This window comes from Myiozetetes cayanensis, unplaced genomic scaffold (assembly GCF_022539395.1).
Source record: "Myiozetetes cayanensis isolate MyiCay16 unplaced genomic scaffold, myiCay2020 scf7, whole genome shotgun sequence".
NCBI classification, from domain to species: domain Eukaryota; kingdom Metazoa; phylum Chordata; class Aves; order Passeriformes; family Tyrannidae; genus Myiozetetes; species Myiozetetes cayanensis.
The window spans coordinates 47,072,336-47,084,411 of NW_026087964.1; the positions used below are offsets into that span (position 1 = coordinate 47,072,336).

The 12,076-nt window shown below is 38.3% G+C and overlaps 1 protein-coding gene across 1 annotated transcript in view; it reads right to left on the minus strand.

Moving 5' to 3' along the window:
- Window positions 1-12,076, minus strand: part of BANK1 (B cell scaffold protein with ankyrin repeats 1) — a 132,163-nt gene that overhangs the window by 71,010 nt on the left and 49,077 nt on the right. Inside the window, exon 7 of the mRNA XM_050338795.1 lies at window positions 9,936-10,132. Within this exon, the coding sequence (XP_050194752.1) occupies window positions 9,936-10,132 (197 nt within the window). The remainder of the gene's footprint in view (window positions 1-9,935; window positions 10,133-12,076) is intronic.

Consider the following 12,076-nt stretch of genomic DNA (forward strand, 5'->3'; position numbering starts at 1 on the left):
CAGTTGTTTACCACCTTTCTGGAGATTTTCAACTCCAATAAGTCTTTTAACTACTCCTCCTAGTTTAGTTCTGCTTGAACAACGTGCTGGATTTGTCTCCTGGAACTGTGCATTATTTGTTCTTCAGTAATGAATCACAGTCAAAGGGTCTGACAGAAGCCTGTTTCACCAAGTGCTCGAGCTCTAAGCACACACATCATATTTAATGAGCCACGACACAATGCAGTCCTAATGTACTGTCCATGCAAACTTGCTTTTTTGTCATTTTATTTACAAAAAACTTGTATGAAATGTAATCTGTCTGCATTACATATGTGCATTTAATATGCACAAAAGAAAATAAATTAAAAATAACCCCCCCATCCTTTAATTAGTAATCTAGAAAAAATGGTGTGAACAATGTTCACCTATGAGCTCAAATCATGATTGCTTTCAAAATTCTGAAATTATGTATTTTGGCTTTTTCCAGAAGCAAGTTTTTTTTCTTGTTCTGTATGGGCATGATTATCTCAGGCTTGCACCCAGGTCTGTTTTGTTTCACTGTTATGAAGAGAGGAAGAAAGAATTATATAAAAATCACTGTTTTTTACAGTTAAAACTTCACTGATTAGGTTGCCAATGATGACAGGTGTCTCTAGGACACGCTGCCCAGAATTGACTGCAGGTCTATATACCAGTACTAGATTTTGTCACCTTTGAACCTCTTTTCCTTGCAACACAAGACTACAATTAATTTGGAAGGCACCTTGGAGTTACATCAAGTCTCCATGGAAACTTTAGTTCAATCCTTTGACCCATTTATGTAAGACAGTACATGCTATCAACTGGCAGCATCTTTAAAAAATACACCTCATTAAAAAAGATCTTCGAAAGTTTGATTGAGTGATCCAATTAGGAATCATACTTATTATATCAATTCCATGCCTGGTGCAGATGCTGATTTCTGTGTTTTCCTCAACAGCCCAAAGGGAACTTGCTAGTGACTTCCACATGGCAGAAGCCTTCACTGCCTACCTCTGTTCTTGGGTTCTCAGGAAGAGGTATTTGTTAACTGCAGATGAACTCAGTTGGAATTCACAAGGTCACAGATGATCAGCTGCAGGTCTTAAGTAGTTCTCTAATATTTTGAGGACGGCTCCCAGGTCACCTCCCAAGACTACCCAGGAGCAGCAAAATAACCTGGAATACTGGGAGCAAGTAAAATCAGGCCAACGTGGCTCAGAAGACTGGAATCATCCGAGAGCGCTAAGATCCAGTTATGTGCCTCATACTCACAGTAAGAGCTGTAGGGAGCCTTTCACAACAACTGCCCGAGAACAACTCCCAAACCTCCAACATATGTACACTGCTGCTGCCAGCCAGGGAACATTCCGGCACGTAGCTCATGGGGTTGAAGTCTGCCCATGTTCATGAAAACGAACAGCTGTATGTCAATCACTGCATGTTCCTGCGAGTCTGGTAGAGCGTGGGAACTTGGAAACCATTTTTAAGTCCTCATCAAACGTAAGAAACAGAAATGATTACTAATAAGACACCCTACAGACCTGGCAGTGAAATACGGAATCATTTATTGTAAAACAATATATGGGGGCAGGAAGAAGCAGTGGCAAAATAAAGGCTGTGCTTTCTATGCAGGATCCTCAGACAGAATTATAAATTGAGACCTCGCAGGGCTGTGTTAAACAGAACTAACACTATGCAGGGCAGAAATGGATTTTCTTAAGTAGTTTCCATATAATGGGCTTGGTAGCTTCAAGAAATTCCTTTCCCTAATGGTCATTCTATTGATGTAGAGCCCAAAGACAATTTTTCTAATTAAGCAATAAATTACAGTTGTAGCAAAGTCTGGTAAGTCACTACTAGATCTGTGCAGAGCTCTGGAACTTCGGATTGCTAAGGACATGACAAGTCTCTTACCTAACTTTACTCATTAATTCTTCTTTTTCCATCTAGTTCTTCTTAGGGCTCTGAGATCAAAAAGTTCCCTTCAGACCTCACAATGTCACTCAAAATGTAGGTGGTTTTGGCTCACAGTTATTTACCACAATAACTTTAACAGCTCCTTTCCTCTCCTAACTTTCCTTCATTTTCCCCATGAAAAACCTTTACCATTTTGATCTGTGGTAGTCTTTTTTTTTTAATTCTGTTTTTTTCCTTTCTGAGGGGCTGAAGAACAGTGCTGTTGATACGCTGTCTGTCTTTATGCTCAACAACTTGTAAGATATGACAGATGTTTGATTCCTTCCAGATCACTGGGAGGCAGCCAAAGGGCATACTCCAGATAGTCTCACTGACAGCATATGCTATATAAAGATAAACCCGCTTTTTGACAGCTATACATATACCTTCAAATTGCTTCAACTGACAGAGGCAAGATCCAAAACTTGCTTCTAGACTTTTGACTGGAATGCCTCATCAATCCTTTCTTCTGTAGCAAACCTGGAGCTAGAAGATCATTTTAGATAATTTCATTTTTTCCTTTGCATTGTTAAAGGCTTCTGAGGTATCAATCAACGAAGAAGAAATAAAAATGCAACCTCAGCACCTAATAATACAGTTACTGCAACAGTCAGTGCAGGAGAGTTGATGGAAAAGTGCAAGGGACAACTGTTTAAATAGACAACTGTGGGGCATTCTTTCTACTTGGAGAATTTCTTCCTTAAACTTACGTAACTGGTTTGTAACTTGGGTAGTGGACTCAGGCCCTCATGCTGAAAACAACACTACATAAAGACTAAAAGTTCTCAACATCCACAAAATCTCTAGCCTTTTCAATCCTTCCTATCCTTCTGTCTTCATCAGTTTCTTAACAAGGTGAATAGAAAAAATACAGCTTATACACAACAGTATTTCATGCCCAATTTGTTTGTTCACTTACTGTAAGAGAAGTTAAGCAGCTCACTTGTTTTAAAAACAGTCATTATGCTATGTATCTTTACCATATACCTTCTAATACCTCCTCAAGCTAGTGCAGAGTCTTGATCTAATTCAAGTTATTGATTTCCAGACTTCTTTATAGATGCAGTGACCAGATTTGACATAGGCATGTCATCGATTTCTACAACAACATAACATGGTCACTTATTTTCTCTCACTTCTACATTGGCATTTTTCATTAACATAAACAGCTTAGCCAAATGTTTTTCAAATGTTCAAACAAACTCAGAGCTTAATAAAACAGTCATTGATAACTGTGATTCTTTTCGGCCTATATACTACTTCTGAAAAACTGGACACTCCACATCCTACCTTCCCAAATGGTCCCTTACCTAATTATCTTTGATTACATTGACCTGTTGACAGTCAGCAGGACCTGTGGAAATCCATATTTTAGCTTTTACTAGTCTAAATACATTTAAGAACAGATGTATCATCACAGAATCCTTTCGCACTTTCCATACCTCTAATTTACAAGCATTTTGTCTGAAATTCCATTAGTATTCAAGTTTCCCTTAAAAACTGTAAAAGCTTTCAGAAATGGTGAATTCCAAATAACTGACTTCCACTGTGTCACTGCTACAGTAACAGAATATCAAAAGATGAGACAAAATACCAGACAATTCTTTGTGAAAACCATTCCTGTTCATTCTAAATTACACTCAAATTTCAATAGGCATCTTATACAAAAGTAAAGTTTCCAAATCTTCAGTTCCATTTATCGTTCTTTTTGCAAGAAGGTTGCACTCAATTGCATAGTTATTGACAGGAGATTTAATCACAGTTAAGGTGCAAGTTTCTAGCCTGAATAAAAGTCTACACAGAAACTTGAAAAATGTCTTTAGTGTAATGACTAATTTTTTAAAACTGAAAAAATCTTGCCTTTTCTCCATAGAGCCAAAAACTTTCATGCTCAGTCTGTACCTTATCTCTTCACTAAAGCATAAATTGCCTGACCTCAAAAGGCAGTAAGTTATTATTACAGGGAGCATGTCCCTCTGAGAACATGTGAAAAAGAAAAGAGAGAAACTTTGTCACCCAGTAAAAATAAAAATAATAAACTTCCCTAAACTAAATCTTAAACATAAGACACCAAGAGCACTGATAATGGGAAGTGTCTCCATAAGCAATTTGGGAAAAGAAAGAGAACACACTGAACAAATGTCTGATGGGATAGCATTTGCCTATCAGCTGGAAGTTCACACGTCTTAGCTGCAATTCCTCCAATTCCAAGAAGTTTAAGAATTGATTTGTGAATATCCAGTCACCTAAAGGTATCAAAGAATACAGTCACTCTCTTATTCATGTCAGTTAAGTAATTTCTGGTGTACCATCATCATGCAATCAACATTTCTGAACACTAAAATACTTTGACAAGAACAAAATCCCAGGCGGCTTCACCAAGGACTCACTGGTGGATTGGAACGAATTTCAGAAACCAGACTAATCCTTTTCCCTTCCACATACTCTACCAGCTATCTCAAAGTAATGAGCTATGGGCCAGTGCAATACTACAATAGCATTTAAAGTAATTAAACAAATATTAACAGCAATCAGATTAATTTAGGTTAAGATTCTTTAATATATATCCACTTCATCTTTCTACACGTGGTCCTTCCCAGCAGAAATTAATAGCTCAGGAAGATATTGCAACCAGATGTAAAAATGTAACTGTTTCTTGCTGAGAAGCTCTGCCACATCATACAGCCTTTTACAGAAACACAAAGCTAAACATAAACGGAAGAACAACACATCCATGTGCAGAAAATGCTGATTCCTGATGAGCTTCTAGAACTCCCTAGCAGATTATGAGAATCTTTGTTGAAGGGATTCCTCGTGTCTAAAGATTTAATGTCACTTGGCAATAGCATCTTCAAAACTAAGTGAGATTCTTTGCACGTAAAACAGCTGAGAAAAAAACTACCCTCAGTTTCCACGATACACTGTTTTTGTAGATTCTTTTCTCTATCATCAAGTTGAAGATGCTTCAAGAAATTCTGTATTCTGGTTCAACCACGCACAAAGTAAGAGATGAGAGGGGGGAGGTATACAATGACAAATTACTTGTCAAACCACATCCTTGCCCATCCCTTAATTTGCTGAGATTTATGAAAATATAGCTTGAAATTTCAGAGAGAAAAATTCTTCTCCCCCTCCCCGGCTATCTAAAACGTAAGTTTTCCATAAAACAGGCTCTGAGTGAAAATTACGGCCACCTGTAAGATTGTGCTTCTCTCTGCTACTGCAGGAACTGCTAACCGCAGTGGACTCAGTAACTGTGGATCTAGACTTTGCAGGGTGTATCTCAAAAGAGAAAGGACTGACGTAACTCTCTCTTCTGCAAAAAAACCAAGCTGCTTCCAAAAAGCCATCAAGGGCACTATCTCAGTCTCTGCAATTCTAAAGGAACTTCACCAATGTGTACAGAATTAAATATCTATTATATTATCAATAACTGCCTGAGGGATGCCTGAAGCAGGAAGAAAGAAAATTACATTAAAGAGAAAATCCAGAGTTTTGGTAGTGGTAGAGGAAGAAGATTTTTCTATCAGTCTACTGTTGTGCTACAGATTGTCAAAGGCCGGGCTACAGATCTCGGGCAGGTTAAAAACGGTTCAGTCAACCTGCATTTTCTGTCTTAGATTTCAGGTACCTAATTCTGAAATGCCAGAACGTCAGAAGGTATTTTAAAAATAAAAATTAAATTGCGCTGTCTCAACTATGTGGTGGCAACATGAAATGACTATTTCAATTTTTATAAATAAATAACATTTATGCTACCCCTAGGAATCTGCTTTAAAGGGCAAAGCCAATGACCAGAAGTTATTTGCACTAACCAACCAATAGAACACTTGCTGAATTGTGTTTCTCTTAGAACTTGTGATGTGTACTACAGTGGTACACAGTAATCTTCCTGACTACGACCCATTCAGTAAAACAGTTCTTAGCAAAAGAAGGGAGAAATTAGCAACACCCAAGTGCTGGAACAAACAATTACATCCATGCCGAAACACACATGCCTTAAGCTGGCTACCACTGTGACATCCAATTTTAAATGGTTAGGTCACAAATTGAACATACTCCCCTCATTACTCGGTTACTGCTTAGAAATCTCTAATCTATTTTTAAAGTCTTCCTTTGTGTGCTGGATAAGAACTTAATTTAAGTGATTTCTTTATAATCTGGAGGTAGAACTTTAATGTAGGCTTCGAAAACCACAGCTGGCAGCAAGAACAACAAGTTAGTTGTCAAAGCAGCTTTCAGAGACAGAGCCTATGCAAAAGGCAAACATCTGAAAGAGGGTTCTGATATCCCAGAAAACTACTGTGGCTTAACAAGGCACTATCTGTCATAGGTACTGTAACAGCTGACTGCAGATATGTTTAGAGCCTGTGGCTAATGGAAAGCATTCCTTACTGGCATTTGAGCCATCAGCTGGATCAACTGAGTCTCAAAAGGCTCATCATTTCCCCTGTTCAGATACGCTGAGACAAGGATTCCTTCCAATACTCCTACTGAATGTCTCTTACTAGTTTTAAATTGACACACTCGATTCAAGCAATTCAACCTAAAGGCAATTGTGGAAAATATTCAAATACTTGGTTCTATAGAGGAATAAAATCAAAAGACTAACAATTCAGGATGTTATCACAAAATGTTAAGCGATATCCCTCTTTAATGCTACAGAAGAGGGAATTACTCCATCTAAACTATAATGAAACGCAGATTTGGAAATGAAAGTCCGTTTAAGTGGCTTTGTGCTAAAATACAAGAAAAATACGATTTGCTTAATAAACTGCTAGCACATTTGAAACTGTGTTTCGTCATAATCCCCATTAAAGACTCTTTTAGGCACAGTTTCACCAATTCAGTACCTTTAACACAAATCATTCAAATACTGCAGTGTTCTCTCACCACAGAGAAGACATTTTCAAGGAGCATTTGAAATGCAGGATTTCTGACAGAAAAGGCAGAATAACTACCACTCACAGACGCACAAATTTATACAAGTTCCTAAAGAGTGTGATGTTTTAGCATTTATTGACCCTGTATGTAACACTGGTACTAAAACATGAAAAAATCTTTTCCCTCCCCATTAATACAGTCGTGTCAACAGAAGCAGGCCACACGATGTGTGATCCTTCCCTTGTGCCCTTATGCTTTACTTTGACACAGATCAGAAGACCAGCTCCTCGCATACCCACCAGGCACTTCAGATCTGTCTTCTGTGGATGTAACACTCCCCACATCAACACTGTCAGTGTCCAGTTTCAGAAAAGAGGTTTTCCCTTTAAACAAGAACAGGGAACTTACGCCACAGAGATGACCCCCTGTGTAAGTCATGCAGGTCCTGCAGCTCACTTTGGCCAACAGAGCCTTGAGTACCTTTCCTCTAAGCCTGCTGGACATGGGGGCTGAAGGGCCTTTCCAGCAAAGCTGCATCAACTAAGAGCCCTGAGCACAGATCTGCTCACCAGGCACCAAAAAAGGTTGCACAGCAAAGCCCTGGGCTTGGAGGTAGAAACAGTAGATGAGGTATTGCCCCCTAAACCTTTTGATACTCTCTCCCTAACCATCTCTGGGAATTCTTACTCCCCTAAGGATTCTCCAGCACAAAAAAGGCATTTCTTCTTTTGGTCTTTATCCAGCAAATAAAAAACACTTTCCAGGATTTTGGACAAATCAAATGTATGTTTTAATGCATTCATTTTTCCTGAATCCTACTGCTCTTTAGGATAGAAGTGGTCAATTACTGTGTATATTTGGGGGCTATTCCTTAAAGGAATGGTCTAAGACAGGTAACACTTTTAAAACAGTGAGAGTTATGCCAAGTACAAAAGTACTACTGTAATAATGAGCAATTTCAATACTACAGCTGTAATGAGAAGTTCCAGGAACATGGTTAAACTAAATTCTGCTTGGCTCGGAGCCATGCAAATACTTCTTTTCCATATTCCCATCAATTACAGATGTACAGTAAGTGTTTTTGTGCTTAAGTGCACTATTACAGGGGACACAAATAAGCCATTTTTCTTCCAGTGTTTGGAGCTAACATTTCTATAATATCATATTACACATCTGGTAGACTTGAAAAGCATGCTCAGACTCTTACTTGTGTTGCATTAGGAAGCCATGTCATTTGAATCAACTGAAAATGGATAGTGTAACTGCATGTCCTAACCAGACTACACATGCCTACAGTGGTCATAGAGGTGTTTTTACATTGTACTGGTATAAGTGTTTACATTTGGGAAAGTAGCCATCAGGAGCAGAGAACAATTATTGTTAAATGTTTGCATGCAAACAAAAGCAGATACGTACCATGAAGGGAGTATTTAATAAAAAATTACAGTTGCCACTTTAAATCCATGTTTTGGAGTGACAAACCTATACTGAGACTTTATTAGGAAAATTAATAATCTTACCAATAAAAAAAAGCTAACCAGAGCTATGCAAACACTTTACACACTTTTTAGAGTGAAATATATCACCCTCACAAATGCTGCCTTCCATCACTGATAAAGTCTATCAGAATGTAAAAGTACAATAGAAGTGCAATGGACCCTCTCACTGCGTATCAGCTGTAGTCTGTGCATCTCCCCTTGCAGAAGCCCCAAACTATAGCATGAGTGTGTTAGGACAAAAAGGATAAAACCAAAATTAAGCATTTTCTGAAGCTCCCAGTTCCACGTGGAGTGCACAACAAAGACACCTCAGAAGTGCAGGGAGGTGAGTTTTTATTACACTAGTGTAAAAAGTTAAATGGTCTACAGAATTAACCATCATCATTAAACCAAAAAACTATTAACAGAAACCACGTTTCCATTTTCAACTCTCTGATTCATGTGACCATCTTGGAAAAGAAATCAAGGTATTTCCCTGAGAGTTAGATATCACATTCATATTCTGCATGTTCTTACCAACCCTTTACATGCAGAGTGTGTAAAGTATCTGGCCACACAAAGTTGGCACCTATCCAGATAGGAATGTTGGGGAATACTGTTCCGTTCTCTTCAAGGCAAACCGGTAAACTCCGAGAACTGAAAGGTCTGACCTTACACACTGGACTGCTACTGGCAGGAGATTTCTGACCCATGTAAGAATGACTGTGAAATAACTATGGCAGTTAGGAATTGTTAAATGTGAAATTACTAATATGTTGATCCAGGAAGACAGCATAGTTTTGTGGACAGCTTTATGCTGGACAGTAAAGAGGATCCCATTTTCTTCAGTTAAAATTGATCTCAACTTCAGTATTAAAAACTGTAGAATTATCATATCTGCACATATTACAGTTAGTACAATTAAAAGTTAAAATAAGTTAAAGCTTTCAAATGTTACCACATTTCTTTTTGTACTGCAATTGTTAGGTTTTAATGGCAATAATTTGCACGGTAGAACTATGCACAGACCCTTATTTTATTATTACTTTTCATGTGGAAAGGCAACTATTACCTCAAATCCCTCCTGTACACCCAGCTGGAGAAAGATTTACTCCATCTAACAAAGGGTTATAAAACTGAGCCTTCCTTCCCAGTGGCACAGACAGCAAAGGCAAGACAACAACTCTTTTGAATGCTCAAGAGCAGCAATGCTAAGAGAGTTCATAGGCACTTAAAGTGACCTTTAAAGAAGTCTTTAAAGTCTCCTACTCTGGATAATTGGTCCAGACTACTTACAATATAAACATTTTTTGGGTGCTGAAAGCATTGATCTAGCTAGGCCACATGAGGTAGTTCTGGCTCACTGTTTTCTTTTCTATTACATTCCTAAAATCCAAGCAGTGCAAAAACTCTGATCTCCATTATGACCGTACACAAAGAAAGTGGCTGTATCCTATTTTGACCCCTCTTTCTGAGACAGGAGTAGAATAGTATTTTCAGACAGAAGGACTGCAACACATTAGTGTTTACAAGAACTGATACGATGGGATCTCAGTGGTGTAACATCATAGCCCCCTGGTTGTAGATGACACATGAGAAAGCATATGGACTTACTGACAATTCTTTGATTAATTTTCTTAGTTCCTTGTGTCCATGCTTCTCCGCGATACTTTCTGGATCATCTCCGTATTTATTGGTTATTTTGCAAGCCCATGTGGCCTCAGGACAACTGAGCAGAAACATTGCGAGGTTCTTTAATCCAAATCTGGCTGCACAGTGAAGGAGGGTAGGAAATTCTTCCAGATGGCTATCTGTATATGGAAACAAAGTCTTCATGAAGAACAGTTTTGCTGTAATAGAACACCTTTCACAAAAGTCCTCTGGAACATTAGCGCTATGGAATCACAGTTATCAAACTGCCAATACAGAACTAGCACCAAAGAACAATTTTCCCAATTAACAGTTTTACAATTCATATATCAATAGAAGAGCATTTAGCTTAACTGAGAAATCTCATTTTCTGCTGACAGAGAGATTTGAAAGCCCTTTAGTTTTATTGAGAAATAAGATTTCTTGCAAGGGGAAAAAAATTTTATAGCTAAGACATGCTTTTGCTTAGGTGGAATATTTTTAATGTAAGATATTTGAATGGGCCATTTTTATAGGTTTACGGTGCTATGTTTTGATATTAAAATCCATTTCTGAAAATTCACATGAATACCAGAGGCTTGCAAAAATTTGCCTAACCCTATAATGAAAAATCAGAGAACTTAAAAATTAATGTATTGGATGAGTTTTTAGGGTTTATCTGATATAACATGACATCAGTTTCCATCACAGACTATTTTTTACATTGGAGGACAGGGACAGTCAGTTTATCGTTTCAGCAGTCCTGTATTTTAACTCTATGAGTGACCACAAGTTACATACAAAACCAAACAAACAAAAGAAAAGGTTCAAACGTAAACAGTATTTCTCTCTGCCTTCATACTCTACTTCCTAATCACTTGTGGTTTGCTGTTTACCAATTTGTCTGTGTATTAGCACGCAGTGTATCTCTTCTCCAAGCATGCATGCAGCCTGCCCCATGCCCCATCAATTCCACGCACAGAGGGTCTTTATTATCTACTGCAAGAAGGAGTGCTTGCTCTAGCTTGTTTTGAACCTGGCTTCTGCTACATTCAGTTGAGTGCCCCTAATTCATCTTACTCTCCACCTCTGTCTGCCCTCTCCGCAATCCTAGTGATTTACTCATTCCCAGAATTTCTTCTTGAAGGGCTCCAGTCTCGGGCCTTACAGAGAACAAACTCCATCACCCACACTGCTCTCTCCAGAACCTTTTCAAGCTTTAATGTAATCATTTTAAGATGACAGGAGAAGAGCTGCACATGATACTCAACTTGCGGGTGAGCCATGTAATTTATGCATTGCCATAATTATGCCCTGTTTTGTTCTCTATTCCTTTTCTAATAATTCCTAGTATTTCATTAGCTTTTTGATCTGCTGCCTAGCAACAAGTCGATGTTATCATGGAGCTGCGTGGTCTTATTCCTCAGTGCTAATAGCCTGCTCAAACCTTCTCATTTTGTATGACAACACAGGACTGCTTTTTCTACTTGCATTGCTTCGTTTTTACCTACAATGAATATCATCTCACGTTTTACTGCATAATTACCAAATCCCTCATTCCTGTCCCCCACCCCTTCCCCATTAGCCCTCCTCCTTGCTGCCCTGAATACCTTCCATCACCAGAAAAAAAGAGATTTTCCCAATTGTCTGCCTTCTGGTTTTGATCAGTTATTCATCCATGCCCAAACAATTATTGACTTAATCAGGTTTGCTGACTCTTACAAAAAACTACAAGAAATCTATAAAGCAGACTTCACATTACAGAAAATAAATTTTATTAAAACTTCTATTAATTAGTAGAATTAGTAGAGATAACACATGTAGAGTCTGGTAGAGATAACACATTAACCTGCTTCTAGTTCTCAATGTCCCCCGAGAAACTGGGTTTTAGCATCATAGTCACACCTTCCACCACTACAAAACTGAAAAATTCCACACTGCTATTAGAAACCCAGCTATTTTATTTTAACATTTCCTCAGAGTTCTTAATGAATGACAGTCCTAGTAATTTTTTTGTGTACAACCTGACCATTTTTGCTACAGCTTCATGATTCCTTCAACTCCAGTCTCTTTCCATGTGCCTCCAAAACCAGGACTACAGCTTGGGAATCTACAGAGTTTCTTCG